Below are 26176 nucleotides of genomic sequence, written 5' to 3'. Positions count from 1 at the left end.
CTGTTTGGGGGATAAGGGAGTGGGCACGGAGTGCACTGTTTTCAGTATGTGGATTACACTCAGTTTTAAATCTTCCTTGACCAACCTGGATGACACAGGTGCGTGCCTTAACTAATGTCTGTTTTGAGACTGAGGCATGATGGCTAAAATTCGGTCCAGATGAATTTGAATTGGTGATAGTAGCTTGAGGGAAGGAGTTAGAGGATATGGGACAACACTGGCCCCTTTGAGGGTATTTGTCCGCTATCAGTTGCCCTAAATGGCAGCTTGGACAGTGTGATAGATCCTCAGTAGTCTTCAAAGAATTAGTTTAGTAGGGACCATAGTAGCTTCACACTATCAGCATCTGGCCAGGGGATTACAACATTTTCTCTCTAATGCAGACCCTGTTACAGAACAATTCAATATGGAAACTGAAGCTGGTGCAAAATGCAGCAGCCTGCTTTCTTAAATGGTATATTTCGTTAAGAGCCAGTGCTAGGGGACCTATATTGGTACTTACTGGTTTCCAGGTGGACTTTAAGCTGTTGGTTTTACCTATAAAACCCTCAGTGGCTTTGGGCCTGCCTATTTGAAAGATCACCTTAAAGAACGTCTCTGAAATAAATTTACATTATTTCTGATGTTTAAAATGTGGCAAATATTTTACATGGGTGATTATCTTGGTTGAGGGATGTTGGTATGTTTATGCATTTAGGGCTAGCTCTTTACTTAGGCAAATAGGAAATGAAGTCAGTGGGCGTTTTGTTTGACAAAGGCAGGCTTATTCAGGCCACGCTATGGTAAAGTCAGTTGGTTCTTTGAAACACATAATGTGTAATTACTCCTGACATTAACTTCTAGTATTGCTTGTCATTGCCTGTTCTTGTATGTGCTAGTAGAATGTGTTTTATAGTATACTTCAGAAAGAGAATTTGCTACAGAATAAATAAATATTATGGGTCTCCAGGGAGCTAGCAGACTTGCAAAATGGAGCTCTTTAGTTCAGGAGTGCAGTATTGGTTGCTTTTCTGGGCTGCATCTCACTCAGAAATGTAAAGAAGCTGTGAAGTGACATACATTAATTAGCAAGATTCGATTATAACAGCTTCATGAGATACTTAATGTGTGTGTCTATTTTAAAGTGCATTTAATGTTTTGACCAAAATCCTTGGTTAATCCATGGTAATTGGAAACAGATATGCTTGGGTAGCATGTTTTAAAGTTTTGGTGAGACATAAATTCAAATCTCAGCATTAGCATTTCGAAAGTTTTAATGCGGGGAGAGGCTTATGCAGTGGTGAGCTGGAGCCAGTTCGCAGGAACTGGTTGTTAAATTTAGAAGCCCTTTAGAACCGGTTGTCCAGCGAGGGACAACCGGTTCTAAAAGGGCTTCTAAATTGAACAACTGGCCAAAAGTGGCGCCTTAGGCGCTGACTCCGTGGATGCTCTGGGGCTGGAGCACCCATGGGGAAAATTTGGTGGGTGCAGAGCACCCACCAGCAGCTCCCCGCCCCGCGTCCGGCCCCAGCTCACCTCCGCTCCACCTCCTCCCCTGAATGCTCCGCCCTGTTCTGCTTCTCCGCCCCCTACCCTGCCCCCAGTTTCACGCGAATCAGTTCGCGCGGGAAGCTGGGGAGGGCTGAGAAGCAAGCGACAGCTTCATGCTCAGGCCCAGGGAGGCGGAGGCGAGCTGGGGCAGGGAGCAGTTCCTCTGCGTGCCACCCCTGCCCCCGGGTTACCTGCTGCGGCGCGGGCGGCCCTCCTCGCGCCCCCCCCCCCAGCTCACCTCCACTCCGCCTCCGCCTCCCTGGGCCTGAATGCGAAGCCGCCACCTGCTTCTCAGCCCTCCCAAGCTTCCTGCGCGAACAGCTGATTCACGGGAAGCCGGGGGGGGTGGGGTTGTTCAGGGGAGGAGGAGGAGCGGAGGTGAGCTGGGGCTGGGCACAGGGCAGGGAGCTGCCGGTGGGTACTCTGCACCCTAAGGCATCACTTTTGATGTGATCAGTGGGGTGGAGCAGTTGCTCCCCCTGCTCCCCCCCAGCTATGTTCCCCCGCCCCTAGGAGCCAGTGGGACCTGCTGGATGCTTCCTTGGAGCTGTCCCAGGTAAGCATTGCTGGGACTCCCCACCTCGCCCCCTGGCAGGTCCCTCTGGCTCTTAGGGGCAGGGCGGGGTGGGCACCCACTATGGTGGCCCACGAGACCTCAGTTCTGGGGGCAGTCAGGGGACGGGGGAGGAGGGTGGATGGGACAGAGATCCTTGGAGTGGGGGGGCATCAAGGAATGCTGGGGGTTGGATGGGGCAGGAGTCCTGGGGGGGCGGGGGCGGGCCACAACCTCCTTGTGGGGTAAGGAGGGTACCGGTTGTTAAGATTTTGGCAGCTCATCACTGGGCTTATGTTTGTGATGGTGATTATGTTACTCTGTGACAGTACAGAGTTGGAGAGTAGGGTCTGCAGTGTGAGAGCCTTGCAGATTCTGAAACTATTTAGGGTACTGAAAATTGTTTTCCTGCAGTCAGAGTGCTGCAGTGACAAAACACTGCCCTTTTTAGCTATTGCTGAACATGCACAGATACACTGGACAGTAAAACCTCACTAATCTGCTCTTCTACAACCGCATACTTACCCAAGAGAAGTTCTCAGCTTTGCAGTTTACTGCATTTCAGAGAGGTGAGACCTTACTTGTGAAGAGGGAGGGGAATACAGGTGCAGTCATACTCTCCATGGGATGGCAGGGAGGACAACATATCCCTTTTCTATCTCTATCCCCCAGCACTTAATACCCTGAAACAGGCTTAAGGCCCTCATTGTTGCTCCTGGTGCTCCTTCCAGCTGCTTCTGCCTGGGGGCAAGGCCAGGCTGTTTGTGCTCTTGTGGCTTGCTGAACCACCCTGGGGGGTAAGGAGAAGACCTTGCTGGCACCTGCAGGATTGAACTGAGTGGGTGAAAGGGAAGAAGCCTGTAGAAAAGCTGCCCCTCTCCCTTCTGCTTCAGCAGCAGCTTGGAGATCCATTGCCTGTGCACTCCTGCAGCATCAAGCCCCGCTATGGAATCCAGTAAAGATGCTCTTATTTCTGTCTTCAATTGGTGGGAGGCATTACCCCCTGTCTTTGCCCTATGCCACTGCTCGTTGGAAGGCACAGGGCAGATCTGTTAGAGACTCTCCCCCTCTAAGGCAATAAGGCAGTAACCTCCATTTTCACATGCTCCTGCAGGGGCTTTTAGTGCTGGAGAAGCACACAGGCATTTGTTCTATTATAAATGCTGCTGCCTAAGAGGAGAGGAATAAGATGGCACATATTAAAGCTTTGCACTCTCCATGCTACCATAATCCTGCATAATCCTAATGGACAGGTTCCTTTCCATTCCTGTGGCAGCCCCAGAAGAGCTACGTGAGCCCTGGAAGCCCTTACACCATGCATCAGCTGGAGGGGAAGAGCACCAGCACCAAATAAGTGCCCTTACTTGTTTCAGGCTGTTTTTGAGTGCTGGGGTGAGGCCAAGGATAACATGATGCTCTGACCACTTTAACCCTGCCCTGACACCTGGAAAGGAACAATTGTTCATTTGTTTGGGGCACTACCTTGGGATTTGGGAGACCTGGATTTAATTCCCTCTTTGGCCATGGACTAATGTGGATGACATGGATGACCTTGGGCAAGCTACTTAATCTCTCCATGCTTCAGTTCCCCATCTGTAAAATGGGGATAATAGCACTGCCCTTCCTCGCAGGTGCTGTGAGGATAAATACATTAAAAGATTGTGAGGAAGTTGGATACTACAATAATGGGCTTGATCGAAGTACCTAAGACAGATACAATTACTTGGTATTCCCCAAATCTCATTGGTCCACAATGGGTTAATGAGGTTCTCTGTAAACAAACAAAAACAAAAAAGAACTACTTAATGGTGTTTTTGTTATTTACAACTACATGTAACACTAATGTTCAGTGAATATTCTCTATGTGCAGCATTACTCTGTAGATTGTCTTCAGTGGAAATGTGTCTTACAAATTAAGGAATCATATTATTTAGACACAAACTTAGGTCGCCCTTCCAGGCTTAGGAAATGCATCCAGCTCATGAGAAGTTATAGCTATGAGGAGAAAATGTATTGCACCTGCACAGTTTTTATGCTGGTTAAACTTCATCATCCTTGTCACTTCTATACTTTTAAAAGCAGATGATGAACAAAGAATCATGTTGACGTGAACTGGCACAAACTTTGGCCTAATCTTTAGCAATCCGAGCTAAAAGGATTTGAAAGGGTTTAAGCAGAGGTGAACACTGAAGTCTTGATTAGGCAGTAGGAAGTCATTTATAATTTACTTCATTGTTACTTGGTGAACTGCTGCTGGCTGCCTTGTCAACTGTAACATTAATTTTTTTTAATTTGGCCTGCAGGGAAGCCAAGGTTGGGAGTTGGCTCATTCAGGCTCTCTAACTTATTCTGTGTTTGTGAAATTAACATGTACATGTTTTTAATTATCAGGAGATAGAAATTTTGGGCAATATAAAGTCGGACTTCCTTTTTATGCCAGGTTCGCTATCTTTTGGAATGGATGGAGGAAGATGTAGAAGAAGCAGACGAAGCTGACGATACAGTAACTCCAGAGCTTTGTCACCCATTATGCCAGTGCTCAAAATGTGAGCCAATACAAAAGGTTGGAATTTTTTTCTGTTCTGTAGACAGAATAACTTTTGCATTCCTGTAGTTAGGTTTTTTTAGCCCAGGGAAATAACATTCCTATTCTTCTGCACAGCTGCGTCTCTGCTCACAAGAGTCCTGTAATAAATGTGCACAGATCTTAATAAGAAAAGGAGTACTTGTGGCACCTTAGAGACTAACCAATTTATTTGAGCATGAGCTTTCGTGAGCTACAGCTCACGAAAGCTCATGCTCAAATAAATTGGTTAGTCTCTAAGGTGCCACAAGTACTCCTTTTCTTTTTGCGAATACAGACTAACACGGCTGTTACTCTGAAACAGATCTTAATAGAGTTCATCACCTTATGAGATGAAGTTGCCGTACTTGATAATCAGGCTGTGGAAAGGATTGGAATAGAGAATCAGTGTTCAGAAGCTCATTTTGATTTCTGATGGAGGAGTGGAAAACTTGTGTTTTTGGATTTTCTTCTTCACCCCCTTTTTGTATTGTTTTGGTCCAGGATTTGTAGTCCATGTTTTCAGTAAGTTCTGAGTAACTTCGTAAACGTGAGGGTAAAGAGCAACTCTGCTCTAGGCCTCCCAGTTGTTTCCTTTACCCCCTTATCTGCTCTAGGCCCTTGATAACTTGCCCTCTCGGCTCACGGAACATTTTATTCTTTGGTAATATCTTAGCAGGAAATTTCCTGTCCTCATAAATATCAATACAATACTTATAAGACCACTTTATTGTTTATCATATCTTTCATTCAAACTGTATCTAAAAAACTAAAGAGCTAAATAAAATTATGGAGAATTGTTGTCTCCTTTACCCATTATTTATCATATAGCAGAGAGAGAAATGGGCTATGATATGGGATTAATCATGTTCCTTCTTGGAAGCCACTGCCATGCCTCCTAATGAGGAGTAGTATTGAATGCATAAATACTGATAACTGTTTCCTTAGAACACATGTTTTGGGTCTTATTTGTGGAAATAAGGAATGCTCATAATTTAAAGAAAATAGAAAGCTAATTATCTGCAACTGAGAAGGAAAAATGATTATTGTGACTGAGTGATGGAATCTCTTGCTTACCGAAACAAGGGCTTTGAGACATTTTAGTTTAGCTAACTGGTAACTGTGGAATGACCACCTGGCTCTTGAATAAAAATAAGAAGGCATTTGTTAAGTAATCTTGCAACTACACACTGCAGTTGGGAATAAGGAAGAATGGGAAAGGTTCACTACCATTGTGAAACTTTGGCTTCCATGCAGTCTGAGAGAGCAGTAGAACAGGACATTCTCTAAGTAGTCTGTAGGCCACATCCCAGTTGGATCTCAAGTGACTTTTTCCATAGACGGTCTCCAAGGAATTCATGCCATATAGCCCCTCCTACTGTTCTGTCTCAGTCAGGGTACTGTTTCCTAAAGGGCTGTCATACAAATGCAGATCAATAAAGTTTAGCAGATCTGCAGAATTCCATTTCCTCAAAGTTTGTGATTTCCCAAAGACTATAGCAATTATTAGTATACACTATATTGTGCCATGGATTGTTTCCATAGGACTGGAATTAATTTTAGCTGTAGTTGTAGCCCTCAAAAACTGGACCTTCTCATAGCAGGGAAGTAGACTAAGTAATATCTGTCTCTAAGAATGTAGACTGTGTTCAGTTCTATAATCAAGTGTGTAAAACAAATGTGAGGTGTAACATTAACCCCTCCAGTCATACCATACTATATCCCACTAGAGCTAACAACTAATGCAAGTCTGGATCTCTTAAATCACCTGTCAAACTGAGCAGTTTTCAGTCCCTGCTAATAATAAAAATCTTTTTGTGAAATTTCTCTATAGTAACCTATCTTGTTTAAGGAGGGAAAAATAAGACAATTATCCGTCACCAGTGCTCAGGGCCAGTTCTAGGGGTGGGGCAGAAGGGCGATAATTCCCCGGGTGCCAGTTTTCAGGGGGCACTATCCTGCTGTGCCACTTGCCTTTTTTTGCTCCCATCTGATTGGCTGACTCTGTGGGGTTTTTTGTTTTTTTTGGCTTGGCTCGGGCTGTTGATGCCAGTGCCACCCAACTGCTTGGCTTTACCAGGTATCTCACTGAAGGTCTTAAATAAGACTCCCTGGACAATAGTGTTTGTAATGTCTGTCTGCCTGTTTCATATGTACTATGCAGGTATTTAACTGCTCTTTACTGAGTAGAAAGTGTTGTGATCAGTTTTCTGTGGTTTTTATTCTTTCTCCCAACAGAAGCTTGCAAGAATCCCTGCTAATGGACTTGGAGTAAATGTTACAAACCAGGATGGCTTTACACCACTACATGTGGCTGCACTGCATGGGCATCCTGAGTTAGTCTACCTTTTGTTGAAACACGGTGCCAATATCAGTGCAAAGAATACTAACCATGCTGTACCTCTTCATCTGGCTTGTCAGAAAGGTCACTTTCAGGTAACTGGTTCACTTCATAGCTATAAGCACAGCAGGTAGATTTTATTGGGGTGTGGGTGGTAGCTGAGTAAGTGTGTGTCCTTGGAGGGAGGAGACTAGAACGGGGAAGAAAGGGGACAAATTCCTATCCCCTCTCTTCATTCCAGGAAGTGGGAGGGTTGGTTAAGGTAGCAGAGGCCAGAGTATAAAGGGGACTTCATAGTATTGTTCCTTGTGCTGCTTTATGCTGAAGAAGCAGACTGGGCACAGTGAGGCACTCTGTCTGCTTGGGTAAGCGATAAAACCTCTTTCAGTAGCCTCAGCATGGACTGTGCTGGGCTATCCTGAGGATTTTGTTTTGAAGGGTGAAGTGAGTAAACTAGACCAGACGGGTCTGGCCCCTTGTTTTGGAGAGGGGACACAGGATGAATGTATTCCTCCTAAATGTTAAACTTGATATGGTGCCTCAGGGACTCCCTTCTGAATCCAAAATGGCAGTGGGACTTGCAGGAAGGCAAGCTATTGTCACTTTGCAGCAGTCAAATGCAAGTGGGTTATAGCTCTGCTTTACTGCACAACCTGACAGACCTGAGGTCACCCCACACTCCTGAAAATCAATAGTAGTTCCCAGTGTGTGTGTATCTTCTTTATATTAGTGAACACACACATGCAGATATCAGAATATATATACAATTTCAAAACACTTGGTTACAGGCAGTCTGTCATAAAGGCATGTATGTGTCCTCTGCATCCATTGTATTCTCTTAGTGAGCTTCTCTATATGATACAAACATAGAAACTAAAGGTATTTCAAGGGAATCTGTGATCTAAATAGGTGAGGCCTTGATGGTTCTCATTAACTCACTGGGACCCCAGTCCTATTTCTATTGGAGATTGTGGGAGTTTTGCCATCACTTCAGTTGGAAGCATAATCAGGTCCAAGAGACTGTCTTGACTTGTCACTTGGCAGCAGTCAACATCATGCAGTGAAAATTAGGCCTTCTGGAGTGAAAGAACTAACCCATTAGCCCGCTACACTAATCTGCTACATACATTTCTTCAATCTGCAAACTACTTTGACACTGACTTCTTACAACTCATCTTGTGTAGTGTATTAACAGTGAGAAATATCTCTACATTCAAGTGAGGCACATTTGGGTGTATTAAAAATTATTAAAGCTTCCATACATAGGCAGCTGGACACTTCTCATTACAAGGTAGAATGACTTCTCCCAAATTAACCATTTAAAGAGGGCTTTTAGACTGAAAAGATTTTAGTTTTGTGATTACTTTAGCCTCCCAAGCTCAGACACTTTTCTGATACCTATGCTGTGGAGTAGGCTTTTAATGTGGTTTTCATGTACATTTTTGTGGTTCAAGTTGATTTAATCAGATTATTAATTCCTTGGGGCAGGGATTGTGTCTTCATATGTGTTAGTACAACACCTAGCACAGCAGGAATCCAGTCCTGTTGTGGGGGAGTAAGGGTGAGGGTTGGCCCTCCAGAAATATTACTGATAACATTCTCAGCCCAGAGTGTATATTTGCAACATCACTTACTAGAATAGATTTGTTTTGTTATGGAATAGAAGGCCTTGACCCTGGTCTGTATCCCAAAGAATTGTCACTGTTTACATTGTTTCCCGTGTGCTTTTTGTATTGTATTTTGGCATGGATGTGTCAAAAATGACAAATTGAGCTTTCAGAGTAATAGTTCTAGTCTCCACAAAAGAAATATATACTACAGGATATCACCTCTAGCGGTCTCTTCATCATACGTATGCTTAGAAAAAAGTATACACCAGTAAAACACACTATGAACTATGGATCAGTCAAACATTTTTTATGTGAAAGAATTCTTTTCACTTCAAAACAAAATACAACTTCCTTATTGGTGGTCTGAACTTTGTGGCCAAACAAGCAAAGCAGTTTGCATCAGGTAGTGCTGTTAGCTAATATTTCATGTTCCAAAATAACTAAGTGGTTTTGGAAAATAGTCAAGATAAGCCTGACATAGAGCAAAAAGGAAGTTAAAGGTTTTTATGTCTTTAAAAAAACCTCCTATCCAGAAAATTCCCCTGAGAAAGAGAGAGAAGATGCCTCCCATGCTGCAGTAACCACTCTCTCAGTACTGAAATTGTTTATGTATGGGCTTTCTCCTTCTTAATGGCCTGAAATTACTGTATAATGTAAGTGTTGGCTCAAATTGAACCATTTCATATCAAACATGTTATAATAAATGTCTTGTGAACCGGCTTTTCATACATATTTTTATTCATTTTTAGACTGATTTCAACCCATGTTTAAAAACTTCTGCCTCATGTTTAAAGATTTAAAAAGAAACTAATTTAATAGCTATCTGCTAGCAGCAGAATTTCTGCTAACAGACCTCATGAAATTAGCCCTGCTGAGACTGGGAGTGATGCTGTTTTAAGTAGATTTTCCCAGGATTTCATCCCCTCTCCATTACATTGCCTGGTTTAGTCTCCCTTATGGCTATGTATTCATATACTTTGGGTCATTCTTTTCTTTGTGTTGTGCTCCGTTCTTCTCTGAGGACGTGAAGTCATTGAGTTCCTTTTACATGCACTTGCTGCTGCATTTTTAGATGGAATGTGATCAGTGTTGTACACACCTGAGTTTAGTTTTAGCGTAACGCTGATCCAGGGATTGAAACTTCCTTCTACCCTTCAGAAAACTGTAGTCAGGTGGATCTGTTTCATCCTGTGGCATGTCCATCTCCTGGGCTTTTCAGAGGGTTTGTTCAGTATCTTTTGAGAACTTCACAGAGGAAGAAAGTCTCTCCCTTCAGAGTTCAAGGATATGTGTGTGTATATGCATGCACACATTGGAGTCCTTACGGGGGAGTGCTACGTTCTTCTGCTCTTTAATCATGCAGTCAGAGCAGGGAGACGTGCCACTTGAAGCTCTGTGAATGGTGTTTAGTTCCCTGTTTGGTTCCAGGCGCAGCTGCAGACATGGAAAGTACTGAAGGAGAAAAATAAGCTAGTTGAGGTGGTGGGGAGGAGAGAAAGTGGTTGAAGAGACTGATGTAGGGGAGACAGTAAATGGAAGGGGAAAATATTGGATGTGAGAAAGCAGGTGGAAAGGACAGAAATGGAGAAGGGGATGAGAAATCTGATATTTTTCTTCCTTTTCTCTCTGGAGTGTGGAAAGAAGAGAGGAAAAGCCAGTACAATGGAATTAAAATGAAGAGAACTTTAGAGAGAGAGAGAGAGAAAGAGAGAGAAAATACTAAAGAAAATGTAAACAAGGAGGAAAAGATGTCCATGAATGGTCAATGAATGTTAGTTCTCTGGTGTTAGACTGTATCGTACTTACCTGCCAATTATCCTACAACTCCCTAATCTGCTAGGATGAGGGATGCCAGGATGGCGTTGCTGTGGAGCATTCATCCTTTATAAGGTCATTGGCCGTGTGTGTGTGTGCGTGCACACACATACAATTCACATGTTCCAGAACCAGGTTATTTATTTTACTGACTATATGGGACTGGTGGGGAAAGTTTCAAATTAATTTTTTTTAACCTCTAAGGAGCAAAATATTAAAACAAAGTAGGTAGAAAACTATGCCAGATGGTCAGCAGTTGACCTGGAGAGAAGCATCCTTCTACTGCTTGTCAGCCATGATGAGTGCTGTGTCATCCAGACAAATACCAAGCAAAGCATCCAGACTTCAGACAGAGGAAAAATCTTTTCATTGTTTGGATTTTCTTTGAATGTTAAATTTATATTGGATCCTTTAAGGATCTCCTCCAACCTGTTTATTTTAAAGGAAAGTAAATTGCATGCAGCATTCCTAGATTAGGTGCTTAAAATAACTAAACTTTCTTATTGTGACCAGTGGAAATTTATACTGAAATTACTGCTTTTTCCATCTATCTGTGTTTGTTCACCATGAACTTAACTTCCCAAAGTTGACTGGTAAATTTGGGTGCCTCCATTTTTGGCAGCCCCACTTTGAGCAAGCCTGATTTTCAAAAAGTGCTGGGCACCCAAAATCACAAGTCACATTTGAAAATACAGGCCCATGTAAGTCTGATGGGCATAGGTAACAAAGCAGCCTTTAGATTGTCTGCATAAGATGCTCCTTATTGGCATTATAACAAGTTGGCAAAATATAGGAACATGGAGCAAGGGGTACACAAGGTTCAAGAATCCAGATTCTGAATTTTTCCTAGTTTGAACCAGTGTTCTCTGCATCAGTGGGACTCTTAAATTAAACCACTGGTTCTGAGTATCTGAAACACTTCAGTCTTGATTTACAGTATCAGAAAATATATTCCATTAGAAGTGTCATTAATGGTGATGCAGTAATGACAATGGTATTTTAACTCTATGATTCTGGTAAGTTAAAGTATTTTAAACTGGCATTTTAATCTCTCTTCCCATAGGTAGTAAAGTGTCTAGTGGATTGCAATGCTAAACAAAATAAAAAGGATGTACATGGAAATACTCCCTTAATTTATGCTTGCTTGAATGGCCAACATGAGATTGCTGCCTTGTTGTTAGAGGTAAGACTTCTTCACAGAAAAGGTTATGTTCAAAATATCCTTCGTCTTGTGATATTTAAGATGGAACCTTTAATATTACAAGTACTGAATACAAAACATTAGTATTAATACTAGTAATGCATTTATCCTTTAAAACTGCTGGAAGGAAAATTCAGAGCAGTTTTGTATCCCTCCCCCATTAACTCCATCCACTATGGTGTTTTGTTTAGATAAATACTTCCGTAATGTTATTGCAAGTAACATATATTATTTAACAACTTAGTGCCTGGTGTCTAGCTTTTTTGCTAATGGTGTATGTCATCAGAATTCCAGATAACTGGTAGCAAAAGCTGATAATATACCAAAAGCATTTTCTTCTTAAAGATCTCTCTCAGGCCTCACCAACATGAGTGGGATATGTAGCAGATATATGCAAAATGAGATGAGTTGATTCATGAAATTAAGGGGAGAATGATCACTGTTGTAGTGTTTATTGCTGTTGAACTCACTGTGGAAATCTACACTTTCTGTAAGTAGCTGTAAGGTTTCTAATGGATTGTTTTGGTGTAGTACTCTGTGCTTTTTTACAGGAGACAAGGAGAAAGGTAGTGTGATGCTATTTTTTCCTTATAACATTTAATTCAAATGTTTACTTTTCCTTCCAGCATGGGGCCTCAGTCAACCTTTCTAACAGAAAGGGAAATACAGCACTGCATGAGGCTGTGTTAGGAAAACATGAAGTCTTGGTAGAGCTGTTACTTCAGAATGGTGCTTCGAACCACATTAGGAACAAAAGACAGTGTACACCTCTTGACTGTGCTGAGCTGGTAGGTGAAGAAAGTCCATATCTACTATTAGTTGTCCCATTTTAGCTTGTTCTAAACTCCAGTATTAATCTCTTAGGAGGAAAATGGAATTGTACAGGCTTGTCACATAACCATTTCCAGCCAAACATAAGCGAGGATTGTCAGGAATATTATTAATTTAAAATGATAGGTGAGGGCAGGAAATCCTGAAGCACAATGAAGCTCTAGTGCTCATTTGATAAATCTTGTTTTTGATTAACATCTTACAATATCATTTCTTTCCTTCTCCTTCAGTTTTATTTTATCACAGGTCTGTTGAGAATTTCCAGCTAAACAAAATTTCCTTCTGTTTGAACAGCCACATTTGAGTTCTTCAGTAGCATTCTAACTGTGTTTCCAGAGGACTAGAAATGGCCTTATTTTGATTCTTTCAATTCCATGTAGCTTCTGTAGAACTGTCTGGCTAAAACAGCATGTACCACAAGGAACTGTGTTGCAAACATACTGGTAAAAGCAAAATAGAATTGGGGTACCATCTCTGTTAACTCTTAATGAAAAACTGCCATTGGTTACTTATTGAAATCTACAGCAAAATATGCCATCAGGGAGGGAAAAGACAAAACAAAACATTCTTTAGTAAAAGAGGATGGAAGCTTTAAGTATATGCAGAGCAAGTAATTCTCTGACTTAAATTATCACAGGATGTGCTTCATGGCTGGGTGAGTCAGGGCAGTCTGAAGGACCATATTGTTGAGTACTAGAATTCTTTTGCTTCCCTTAGGAGAATCCTTGCTTGGCAGAAGGGGAGGAAAGAAGTCCATTGAGGGAAGCTGAATGCTTTCTACCATAGATGATAGTGAGGCAGATTGTTCAAAGGAATAAGGGCTCTTCAGATTGTTTGTTTTTCTCCTATCATATATTTCCAAAATCCATTGTCAGGGAAAGCAATGTTTTAGACCGGGGCGGGCAAACTTTTTGGCCTGAGTGCCACATTGGGTTTTGGAAATTGTATGGAGGGCCGGGGGTCGTGGCCCGGCCCCCACCTCCTATCCGCACCCCCCCGGGACCCCTGCCCCATCCACACACCCCCGCTCCCTGTCCCCTGACTGCCCCCAGACTCCTGCCCCTAACTGCCCCCCGCCACCCCATCCAAACCCTCCTCTTCATTCCTGACTGCCCGCCTAGAACCCCTGCCCCATCCAACCATCCCCTTCTCCCTGTCCCCTGACTGCCCCCCACTGCCCCATCCAACCCCCCCTCCTTCCTGACTGCCCCCCTGGGACCCCTGCCCCCATTCAACCTCCTGTTCCCGCCCCGCCCCCATCCACACCCCTGCCCCGAACTCCCCAGCCCTCTATCCAACCCCCCCTGCTCCGTGCCCCCTTACTGCACGGCCTGGAGCACCGGGGGCTGGCATTGCTACAGTCGTGCCACCTGGCTGGAGCCAGGCCACGGCCTGCTGCCACCGCGCAGCACAGAGCACCGGGTCAGGCCGGGCTCTGCAGCTGTGCTGCCCCAGGAGCTCACAGAGCATTGCACTGGCGGTGGAGTGAGCTGAGGCTGCAGGGGTGAGGGACAGCGGGGGAGGGGCCGGGAGCTAGTCTCCTAGGGCAGGAGCTCAGGGGCTGGGCAGGAGGGTCCCGTGGGCCGTAGTTTGCCCACCTCTGTTTTAGACCCATTTGCAGTCCCTCTTGTCCCTTAGGTGCCTGGCTTGGCTTCCTTCTTTTCACTGTGTTCCAACCCCTTGGATCTCTGGCTTGCAGTGCCCTGTGTTACAGTGCCTGTAAATATGACAGGCCTAACTGTATTGGGCGCCTGCAAGAAACTTTTCTTTGGGAGTCTGTGACCAGTGGCTAATTACAGTGACCTCAAAACAACTTATTCAGAACAAATATATTGTTTATTTCATCCAAAGGTGCATAACCTCGCAAGCAAAGAGAAAAGGGTTAAAACACCAAAAGTCTATATGAATCTGGTCTAATCTAAACTTTCCTTACAAATTCTGGTAAGCACCACTTAGCTCAACTATATCCATTTCTGTGCTGGGAGCAACATAGCCCTGCTGAAGCTTCTCTCTCTCTGTTTCCCCCTGAGCAGCTGCTGCCCAGCCCCGACTTCCTGTCTAGGTGAGGGTTTTAATGGTTTAGTATCCATTTGATCCTAGGTTCTGGCCTTGGGGGAATAAATCAGGAACCAGGTAGGTAGGCATTTCCTGATTCAATAGTGTCTCTCTTTCCCCCTCTCCTCACTTTCTGTTAAGGATGCCTAGTATTCTCTGAGGAGGTTTCTATCTCTTTTTTCATTTCCTGCTTGTTTTTTTTTCTTAACAGCCCCTTTGATTTAACTCTGTGTAGTCAGACAGAATTAATATCAAGCAAATAAACTGGGGAACATATAAAATTAATGCAAAAATAATACAGCTCCCCCTCATTCTTCACATCCATACATCCCTCTCTTCTGATGCAAACCTTGCTCATTCTCTGATTGATTTCTCATCTTGATTACAGAAACCATTTTTTCCAGTCCTCCATTTTCTTCTCTCCTCCTCCAATTTAATATCAGTCCCACTGCTAGTTGTATTCCTCACTCCAGCTATCTCCACATTTTCCCTTCACTCCCTTTTGCTGTTTCTTACCATGTCAAACTCAAGCCCTTCTCACGCTCCCCTTCAGAGGTAATGCATGATCTTGCCTCCAAGTCTTCTTGCTTCAGCCTATTGCCTTTGCTCACTCCCTACTCTCTTCCTAATCCAGCCTCCTTACCACTCCCTTTATTGTCCTTTTTCAGATTGCTACCTTATGCTTGGAACAGTTCCCCACTCCTTGCCTGCTTGGTGTCCTCTCTTCCAAGAATACATCCTATACTAGTCTCATCTTCTCTAGTAACCTCCTCACACTTTCCCTTACCTGAATTATTGTCCGTTTGCCCTCTGGGGAGTGCCTACCTCTTGTAACACACTGTGTTCAGTAAATCAGGGAAATTTAAAGTGACTGTACTTTTTTTTTTTTAAAGAAAATGGGAGAAAGACTATATTTTAAAATATAAAACAGCAACAGCCTTCTTTCTGAGCCACATGGGTATAGCCACATGGGTATAGTCATGCTCTGAGGGAAGAGCACTGGGAATCTCCTATGGCTACTCCCCTAGTTATTGCTTTAGTAATGCTTTAGAAATCAAGAAGATATTGGGATATTCTAATTGGCTGTGAGTGATGGGAATTCTACCTAAATAATGTTTAGTTAAATGCACAGCTCTAACTTCCCCATTTAGTAATAGCAATAAACGCTCCACAATATTAAATTACCCGGGATTATTGCACTGCGTGGGTGATTACAGTCACTCTGCTTTCAGTTTTGTACTCTATAACAGCCCCTAAGGTATGTGATAGTGGCCCTAAAGTGCACTGCTGCCTGGATCTTATTACATCTATTATTTATTCATAAATTAGATCAACCCATAAATTACCTGGTTTAAAACAGCAATTTGTAGAATTGGTAACTTTCATCTTTTCCAAATTTGCAATATTTTAATGGTAGACCATCTGTGGAGAATACAACCTTTAGCTCACCAGTTTGGAATAGCAGAGCTTGTGGAACATTAGATGAATTTCTGCTTCCATTTAAACTTTAGATTAAAATATTCATGTAATTGTAGGTTTGTATTTATAAAGGTGTATATCATGCTGTTTGTTGCAGTCATTTTGGCTGAAAATGATTAACCAGCTCATTCTGCATTGACTACTAGAAACCTAATGTATACTGATGTTTTCTTTGTTTTAATAATGGTGAAAACTGAAACTCTTGTTATTAAGAATTCAAATATCATGAAGTTGCTACAAACAGCACCAAGCTATGCACCATCATCAGCGGAGGAAGGAGAAACAGACTATGGGCAGCATGTTACTGTCAAGATCAGGAAAAAAGGTATGTGTCACATTTTTATTAGTATAAATAGAAAGGAGAGATTTGGGGATGAATTTGTGCTAGATCAGATATTCTCTAGTATTTATTTTATACATAAGGAACTTTAAGGAACAGTCAGCTGCTTTACGTACTATTTATTACAAGTAACATCTAAATTTACTGTAACTGAAAAAGATTGGAGGAGGGAAAGTAATTTGGCTGTTAAATTTACCTTGTGCATTTGATGTTACTTTGCGTAACTTTCATAGTCTCTTCTGAGTAGTCAGTTTTCTCTTTTTGCTTGTGAGTCTCCATCACACGCACCAACAGAAGAGAGACATGTAACAGTGGGGAAAATGTGGCAGTAAAACCATTACAGCTGCTGGGGAATTGAGGAGAGGGTAGTACCTGACACTGCTTTTAGATTACTTTTTAAAATTGTGACTAGATTTCAGGTTGGCCGTTCCTTTTACACAGTATGGAATCTGTAAACACAGAGGTCCATTTGTGTTTATACAGAGGGAGAAGAGAATTTGTTAATTCAGTATTCCTGTGTGTTTGCTTTGTGGTCTTTTCTTAATATATGTAAGGATAATTTTTTAAGAGAGGTGTGTGGAAAGAAGAGAGAGTTAGGATCTACGTTACCTTCACCGAAGACCTATTTCATCTGAAAAAAATATGTTCAAGTAGTCAAGTAAATGGGCAGAATCCGAGTTTAAAGTGATTTACACTGAAAAGCTGCCTTGGAAACTGAATGAAGGAAGTACTCTCTGTAGTTGTGCTAACTAGCTGCTCATGTTTGGAAACAAATACAATCAGTGCTACTAACTCTGCACTAAGCTATGGCAAAGTGCCAGTCTTGCCTTAAAATCCACCTGCAGTTTCTCAGATGAGCTGGCATGAGGGGGAGCAATACAACAGGAAAGATAAGTGACATTTTGCATTCGTGCTTAGCATCAGAAAAGGGCAGGACCTGGTTTAAGGAAGACTTAAGTCTCTGCTTTTGTTTGTGTACATGCAGCCAGTTCGACTTGTTACATCCCAGTTGATCACAGGGCAGTAGCATTCTGTACCTATGCTGAAATACACATGTTCCATGAATTTGAACTCAGGGGTCGCAGTGGTTTTTGTCTGCTACAGGAAGCAGTGTTTTTTTTTGCTTTGCTAGGTTCATAAGGTAACCTGTGGGTCTGAAATATCCTGACACCTGGTGCAATCCAAACCAACACACTGAGGCACACACTGCTTGCCTACCTAATGCATACATACGTTATGTATTTTACAAACTTAGCACTCAGGGGTAAGTTTACACTGCAATTAAAACCCACAGCGGTCCCATGTCAGCTGACTCAGGCTTGCGGGCTCTGGCTAAGAGACTGTTCAATTACGTTGTAGACATTCAGTCTTGGCTGGAGCCCAAGCTTGGGGTCCCTTTGACAGGAGAGCATCCCAGAGCTGCGCTCAAGTCTGAGCCCAGACATCCATACCACAGTTAAACAGCCCTTAGCCCAAGCCCCAGTCAGCTGACACTGGCCACCTGGGGGTGTTTAACTGCAGTGTGGACATACCCAGGAAGTCCTGGAGAAGCTAAGTCCCTTTCAGTCTTCAGCCTTTCAGAACCATGATTACAGCCCGTAACTTCATTTATTTTTATATGTTAACTTTTTAATGTAATGTTGTAACCTCCTCCAGGATGAATGGAACTGTATTTTTACTTTTTTTAGTAGCACCCAGATGTTTGGAGTCAGACATATCCTTTTGTTCGTTTTGCCCTAAGGAACAGTGACGGACTAAGTCCAGCATTCTTTCTAATTAGCTTGTACCCATATGGATGTTTTGCCCTACTTGCCTATTCTTCAAACAGCTTAATAAATGTTCACTATGGGGAAAAAATCTTATTTCTACCAAAATTAGTTAACTTATTTAATAGATAAACTTCAGTATTGATTTTTTGAGGACTGGTTTTTCAGTCTCTCTACAAATGTATGTATCTTTGTTACCATAACTATGACATCAGACACTTTTGGACAGGCATTAATAAGGTTGAATCAAAATATAATGTGTATATTTTAAAATAATTGATTTATAATGATGTCCAAATGCATGAATGCAGTTTGGTTTTCAGTGTTGCTACTATTTTCAAAATTATAATGCTTTTTCTGCTACAGGACTAATCACATCTTTTCATGAGAAATATATTTTTAAAAAATCAGAGTTTTAGTAGTAGTTTAAATTAATGTTGGGAGCTAATTAGAATCCAGGGTACACAATGCCCATGCCTGCCTCTCTTGGGAAGTTTGTTGCTGTAGCAGTGGTCACAACCTCCACAGCAGGTTTTTGAAGCTAGAATGTGATACTAAGAGCAGCCTCTGGGCCCTTAACATGTGATCAGTTTAACCATAATACATCAAGGCTTTAGTTAACAGAGGTATTTCAGATTTTGGATAAGCTTTAGATAAGCTATTACCAGCAGGACAGTGGGGTAGGAGGGGGTATTGTTTCATGGTCTCTGTGTGTATATAATGTCTACTGCAGTTTCCACGGTATGCATCCGATGAAGTGAGCTGTAGCTCACGAAAGCTCATGCTCGAATAAATTGGTTAGTCTCTAAGGTGCCACAAGTACTCCTTTTCTTTTTGCAAAGACAGACTAACACGGCTGTTACTCTGAAACCTGTCAGATTTTGGTTGTGGATCAGGCAGTAGGTCTTAGTGTTGTGAATGATGATGTTGATAATTAAATGAAGTTGAGTCACTGCTTTAAAAACTTTGGCCAACCTGCAAATTTAGGTGAGCTTTTACAAATGATTATTGCCATTTTCTGATATAATTTTTCTTAAGAAAGATGATAAAAGTTTTGTAGTTTAACAAGAGAATTAGAGAAGTATCCTGATGCGAGAGGCAGAAATGCTACTTTCAGGAATGATGGTGGCAGTTTTATAGAACAGTAAGATAGCCATGACATAATAAATCTGAATAACACTGGAGTTATGTGGTGGTGATTCATCAACTGATTCTGACTTGGAAACATTTGAACTGAAGTCCCTGAACTTGAGAACTGTTTTTACATAGTTTAACAAAATGCCCTTGTGAAGCTGGGACAGTCATGCTCATCTGATCAGGGCTGTTTCTTTCTTTTTGCAACTTCAAATGGCTTAAAACGTCCAATAAGAAGAAAATGTGACTGGTTCAGATGAATTCTATTATAGTTTTTAATGTGATTTTAAAAATTAAGTTCAGCAGATATCACTTTTCTATTCAAAACTGTTCTAACTTGATTCTAAAATATGATTGAAATTTAATTTTTCACATCCCATCTCCATCCTCCCCTCCTGTTTTTCTTAACCTGTAGTAAATGTTAAGCTACCCGAGACAGCAGATGATCCCATCAGCAGACGACTTCAGCTGGTCCAATCAATCAACAGGTTTAACAAGTAAGCATAGAAACCTCCTTGAAATACCACTGACGTCATTTCCCAACAAGTAAGAAACATAACTTTTTAAATAAAGAAGAAAATGGGCCAAGCATATATCACACTCCAGATAAGCTTTGGCTGGTGTTTTCAAAGCAGTCTAAGGGATTTTACTACACATTTCTCATTAATTTTAATGTGTGGCAAAATCATCTAGACTGCTTTGAAAATATCCTCCAAGCACTGCTTCACTGAGCTATTTGAAAACTATGATGATGATGACTTTTTTAATAATTGCAGATACTTGTATTTAAGCTCTTATACATAGAATCATAGGACTGGAAGGGACCTCGAGAGTCATCTAGTCCTGTCCCCTGCACTCGTGGCAGGACTAAGTATTATCTAGACCGTCCCTGACAGGTGTTTGTTTAACCTGCTCTTAAAAATCTCCAATGATGGAGACTCCACAACTTCCCTAGGCAATTTATTCTAGTGGTTAACCACCATGACAATTAAGAAGTTTTTCCTAATGTCCAACCTAAACCTCCCTTGCTGCAATTTAAGCCCATTGCTTCTTGTCTTATCCTCAGAGGTTAAGAAAAGCATTTTTTCTTTCTCCTTCTTGTAACCACCTTTTACATACTTGAAAACTGTTCTTATGTCCCCTCTCAGTCTTCTCTTCTCCAGACTAAACAAACCCAGTTTTTTTAATCTTGCCTCGTAGGTCATGTTTTCTAGACCTTTAATAATTTTTCATGCTCTTCTCTGGACTTTCTCCAATTTGTCCACATCCTTTCTGAAATGTGGTGCCCAGAACTGGTACTCCAGTTGAGGCCTAATCAGAACGGAATAGAGCGGAAGAATTACTTCTTGTGTCTTGCTTACAACACTCCTGCTAATACATCCCAGAATCATGTTCACTTTTTTTGCAACAGCGTTACATTGTTGACTCATATTTAGGTATGGTCCACTATGACCCCCAGATCCCTTTCTGCAGTACTCCTTCTTCGGAAGTAATTTCCCATTTTGTATGTGTGCAACTAATTGTTCCTTCCTAAATGGAGTACTTTGCATTTGTCCTTATTTAATTTCATCCTATTCACTTCAGACCATTTTGAATGATAATCCTATCCTCCAAAGCACTTGTAACCCCTCTCAGCTTGGTATCGTCCGCAAACTTTATAAGTGTACTCCGTATGCCATTATCTAAATCATTGATGAAGATATTGAACAGAACCGGATTCAGAACTGATCCCTGCAGGACCCCACCTGTTATGCCCTTCCAGCATGATTGTGATCCACTGATAACTACTCTCTGGGAACAGCTTTCCAACCAGTTTTGCACCCACCTTATAGTAGCTTCATCTAGGTTGCATTTCCCTAGTTTGTTTATGAGAAGGTCATGTGAGATAGTAGCAAAAGTTTTACCAAAGTCAAGCTATACCACATCTACCACTTCCCACCCCCCATCCACAAAGCTTGTTACCCTGTCAAAGAAAGCTATCAGGTTGGTTTGATGTGATTTGTTTTTGACGAATTGATGCTGACTTATTGTCTTCTAGGTATTCGCAAACTGATTGCTTAATAATTTGCTCCATTATCTTTCTGGGTACAGAAGTTAAGCTGACTGGTCTGTAATTCCCTGGGTTGTCCTTATTTCCCTTTTTAAAGATTGGCACTATATTTGCCCTTTTCCAGTCTTCTGGAATCTCTCCCATCTTCTATGACTTTTCAAAATTAATCGCTAATGGCTCAGATATTTCCTCTGTCAGCTCCTTGAGTATTCTGGGATGTATTTCATCAGGCCCTGCTGACTTGAAGACATCTAATTTGTCCAAATAATTTTAAACTTCTTCTTCCTCTATTTTAGCCTCTTCTGATCCTACCTCATTTTCACTGGCATTCACTACATTATACTTCCAGTCACCACCAGCCTTCTTGATGAAATCTGAAACAAAGAAGTCATTAAGCACCTCTGTCATTTCCCCCGTCATTGAGTAATGGGCCTACGCTGAGTCTTCCTCTTGCTTCTAACGTATTTGTAGAATGTTTTTTTATTACCCTTTATGTCTCTAGCTAGTTTGATCTCATTTTGTGCCTTGGCCTTTCTAATTTTGTACTATATACTTGTTTTGTTTGTTTATATCATCCTTTGTAATTTGACCTAATTTCCACTTTTTGTTGGACTCTTTTTAGATCTTTGAGGATCTCCTGGTTAAGCCATGGTGGTCTCTTGCCATCCCTCCTATCTTTCCTATACAGTGGGATAGTTGGCTCTTGTGCCCTTAATAAAGTCTCTTTGAAAAACTGCCAACTGTCTTCTATTGTTTTTCCCCTTAGACTTGCTTCCCATGGGATCTTACCTACCAACTCACTGAGTTTGCTGAAGTCTGCCTTCTTGAACTCCATTGTCCTTATTTTGCTGTTCTCCCTCCTACCATTTCTTAGAATCATAAACTCCATCATTTCATGACCACTTTCACCCATGCTGCCTTCCACTTTCAAATTCTCAACCAATTCCTCCCTATTTGTCAAAATCGAATCTAGAACAGCCTCTCCCCTAGTAGCTGTCTGCACCTTCTGAAATAAAAAATTGTTTCTAATCTGTGCCGTGCTGTGTTATTTTCCCACCAGATGTTTGGGTAATTGAAGTCCCCCATCAGCACCAAATTCTGTGCTTTGGATGATTTTGTTAGCTGTTTAAAAAAATCTTCATCCTCGTCTTCCTGGTTAGGTGGTCTGTAGTAAAATCCAAACTATATTCTATGCTCAATAGTTGTTTATCCACAGAAAATACTCGTAGATTTTTTTCTGTTTTTGTTTTTAATATGAACACACAATTCAGGTACCAGATCTTTGTATGTTATTGAAATGTTGCCATCTTGTGGCTGATGAATCCACAAGATTATGTTGCAGAAAGACTGCAACTAAAGGCATTTTGCTTTGTAGTTAGTTCTAATCCTTTCAAAATATATTTTTAGATCAAAATATTTACGGAGAACAATAACAAGAGATAAAAGTGTCCCTAATTTTGATGAAGAATTATTGCATCAGGTAGGAGAAAATGTTTGCTTGAGTTCTTTGTATAGCAATTTTATTTGCTTCTACACTTACGGAGTCCTCATGTCAATCCTTACATCTCTTCTGTTTAGTCACTCATTGCAGGCTCCATCTGTGTGTTGTCTGTGTCCTGGCCAGAGCAATCTGGGATATATATATCAAACCTTAGAGAGCCAGAGCATATGAGAAAAGAGCTGTAGTCAAGCGGAGATTAAGTTGATATTATTGGGTTTTTTTAAGTAGGATGAGCAAGAATCCTAGAAGGGACCATTGAGATGGAGACCTTGGTGTTGAGATTCAAGATGGCTCTTACATTATAAGCTAATGTGCCCATTGTTAGGGAGGGATTCTTTGCAAGTAATTAAGGCAGCAAACTGGGTGTTGGAACTCCTGAATTCCATTCCCAGCTCTACCAGATTTCTTTTGTGACTTTGGGCAAGTCACTTAATCAGTCTGCCTCTGATTCCCCACCTGTAAAATGGAAGAATGCTTTTCTGCTTCATAAAGTTATGAGGCTTTGTAAAGCACTTCAAGATCTTCAAATGAAGATGCTCAATACGTTATTACTTCTAACCAATACTAACCTTAATACATCAACAGTTTAGTTAACAGTGGGATTTCAGATTTTTGGTTGTGGATCAGGCAGTAGGTCATACCAAGATGGTGGTTTCCAAAAAGTTGATGTGTAAAAATGATATACATCACTTCTGCCATGTGTGGCTGTTAAGCACTGATTTTACTAAAGCTTTGAGTTCTGAATTATTACAGTAGTTTGTATTTTGGAGATGCCCATTTTGAAATTTTTGGAAGATCTTGTTTCAGGAAAAGCTTTTGGTAATAAGGATTATTTTTAGTTATTCTTATTTATAGACATCTATCATTAATATACCTGGACTTTATTTTTAGTTACTTTAACTTCTGTAAAGTATCCAGTGTTCCGGGAGAACCACCCCTTTGCCAAGCAAAAAATAATCAAGATGGGAAGGAGTAGGTGTGAAAAGGGGAAATTAAAATAGTTAAAGATGCACTGAATAAAAGGGCGAGGCCTTGAGGAGAGCTAGAGAGACACTGTGGCAGACAAGGACCCTGTTACACCCTGAAGTCTCAACTGAGACCAGTGACAATTTGGGTGATCTCAATTGTCTTGGAGGGTAGAAATGGTGGTTGCTTAGGTCCTTGAGTCCTTGATTTAGAAAGGTGCTGTGGACAGAGCACTGAAAATGAGACCGCTTGAGTTTTATTCCCAGCTCTACTGGTGACTTTGTATAGCCTAGACAAATTACTTAACATCTCTGTACTTGTTTCTCCATATGTAAAATGGGGAGAATGATTATGCTTCTTCGTAAAGCACTTTTAATCCTTGACTATATGCTCTAAGTACTTTTTGATAATACTGTATAATAAAAGTAGACCTTGGAATGAATTTGTAGGCTTATATTTAAAATGTAGTCTTCTGACTTTTTATAGCCAGAGAAATATACAGTGCCTTTAACATGTACCATTTCTTTCTTCCCACAGTTAGCTATTAAGAGCTTTGATAAGACCAAGTTAAAACCTATTGACCAGATGTTGGACCAGAGCAAAGTTAAGATTATTGATGCAGAAAGCAGTGGTGAATCTGTGAAACAGGATGATGTGATAGATGCTCCTCTTAGAAGTAAACTAATGCACCGAAGACATACAGTTAGTGTGGCACTTTCAGCAGAGAACGTCAGTGATGACAGTGATTTATCCAACACAAGAGATCCAAGTATTTCACTGTCAAAAGACTGTTCTGGTGACTTGCTATCAAAACACTAAACAAGAAAGTGTAAATTTGCTGCCAAAAACTAAAGAAGCAGGTGGTGCCAGTTTCAAGATCCTCCTGCTGGGCATTAAAGAATTAAATGAAACTTAGAAACTGTGCTTTCAAAAATAGATCATAAAGATGAATCTTTAGTAGAGGCAGAATGTTCCCGTATGGCTTGCACTTTTGAAGACTATTGTGAGACCCCTCCCCAGCCAATTTGTGACTGATTTCAGGAAACAGACATATTGAAATGTCCAAGTATTTAGACAGAAAGAAGTGACTGTTTCCCATTCCACTATCAAAGCACTTATTAAGAAATTACTTATACAGTAGAGGAGAAAAAGGCTATATGGTACTTTCTAGCTACCCACTCCTGTTTTTTTAAAAGGCATTTAATTTTTTCTTTTCAGTTTTTGTCCCTAAATTGGTTACATTATATTTATTGCCAGAAGGAATTCAAAATTCTCTATTTTTATTATAATGCCATGAACCACTATAGTGTTTATTTAATACCATTTTAGAAATTAGTGTAATTTCTATGTTGCAACTAGCTATGCAAACAATCCTTAAAATCTACAACATGATCTTTAAATGAGATGAACGGCAGTATCCTGCAGTCCCTATACAGACAAAGTGCCCACTGATTTCAGTGGGACATTTACCTGCATAGACTCTGTAGGATCATGTATACTGGGGATGGAATAAAGTAAAATGCTCTCGACACAGAACAGCTTTGGACTGAAGAATGTTCAGATCCCAATTAAAATATTCATTTCTGTGCAGAAACGAGCATGCTTAACACACACACAGTTGGCTTTTCCCCCGGAACAAATCAGACAAAACCACACACATTCACACCTCTGCACATGGGCAGAAGTCTACAGCTACTAGGTAAGTGATCTGGTAGGAAAAGGAAGAGTTTGCAGAAACTGGCTGCATGTTATCCTATTTTTAAAGGTGATCATTTTAAAGGATGCTTATAAATAACTAGATGGAAGCTTAGATGTGGAACTTGTTTCTTAACATGTTTTCAGTTTAAATTTTTTTTTTAAAGTGTGAATTAATCAGAAAAAGACTTCAATAGCACAATTCAGGTTCTTGATAGTTTTGGTTTACACTGGTCACATCCAATTAACATTGTTTCTTTTATAAAATAGTAATATAGACCATTTTGATTTTGTATAGTGGTATTGATAACATGCTTAGGGCACTGGGAAATTGGAGGACTTCCCATGTGATTGTTTTCAAATAGATTTTTAATGAGCGGTACAAGGTGCAGCCTGTGCACACCACTGAAAAAACACTCAGCTGAAGGTTGCATGTATATTTTTCTAAATAATTTGAGTTCATTTAATATTCTAACTTGCCTTGGAGTTGTGCCAAATGTTGGAAAAGAAAAATAGTAAAAGTAATGATTCTTGAAACTGTTCTTAATTTTGACTACTCATTTAAAAACTGACCCCCTTTAGCACTTTCGTCTCACTTTTGTTGTTGTAACTTAATGTTTGACTATTTTACTTTAAGCCTAAGGATAGTTTAATTGATCTTTTGGAATAGTTACATTAAGTTTGGATGGCTTCCCCTTCCCCACACTGAACAAATGAACATGCTTTTCCCCCCTTGAGCTTTATTC

General features: G+C 41.0%; 1 protein-coding gene across 8 annotated transcripts in view; it reads left to right on the top strand.

The window, feature by feature from the left end:
* The window catches only part of ANKRD27 (ankyrin repeat domain 27), a 74427-nt gene extending 48460 nt beyond the window's left edge, over positions 1-25967 (top strand). For 7 of the 8 annotated variants that reach the window (XM_077831234.1, XM_077831231.1, XM_077831233.1 and 4 more), the window contains 8 exons: positions 4524-4646; positions 6885-7082; positions 11476-11595; positions 12240-12401; positions 16192-16303; positions 19634-19715; positions 22676-22748; positions 24273-25967. In XM_077831234.1, coding sequence (XP_077687360.1) covers positions 4524-4646; positions 6885-7082; positions 11476-11595; positions 12240-12401; positions 16192-16303; positions 19634-19715; positions 22676-22748; positions 24273-24554 — 1152 coding nt within the window. In that variant the 3' untranslated portion in view covers positions 24555-25967. The remainder of the gene's footprint in view (positions 1-4523; positions 4647-6884; positions 7083-11475; positions 11596-12239; positions 12402-16191; positions 16304-19633; positions 19716-22675; positions 22749-24272) is intronic. The other variant, XM_077831235.1, reaches the window with a different exon arrangement.
* The last annotated feature ends 209 nt before the right edge of the window (positions 25968-26176 follow it).

The sequence above is a fragment of the Eretmochelys imbricata genome, chromosome 12 (assembly GCF_965152235.1).
Source record: "Eretmochelys imbricata isolate rEreImb1 chromosome 12, rEreImb1.hap1, whole genome shotgun sequence".
Classification (NCBI taxonomy): Eukaryota; Metazoa; Chordata; order Testudines; family Cheloniidae; genus Eretmochelys; species Eretmochelys imbricata.
This window is presented reverse-complemented; position numbering and strand designations above follow the sequence as displayed.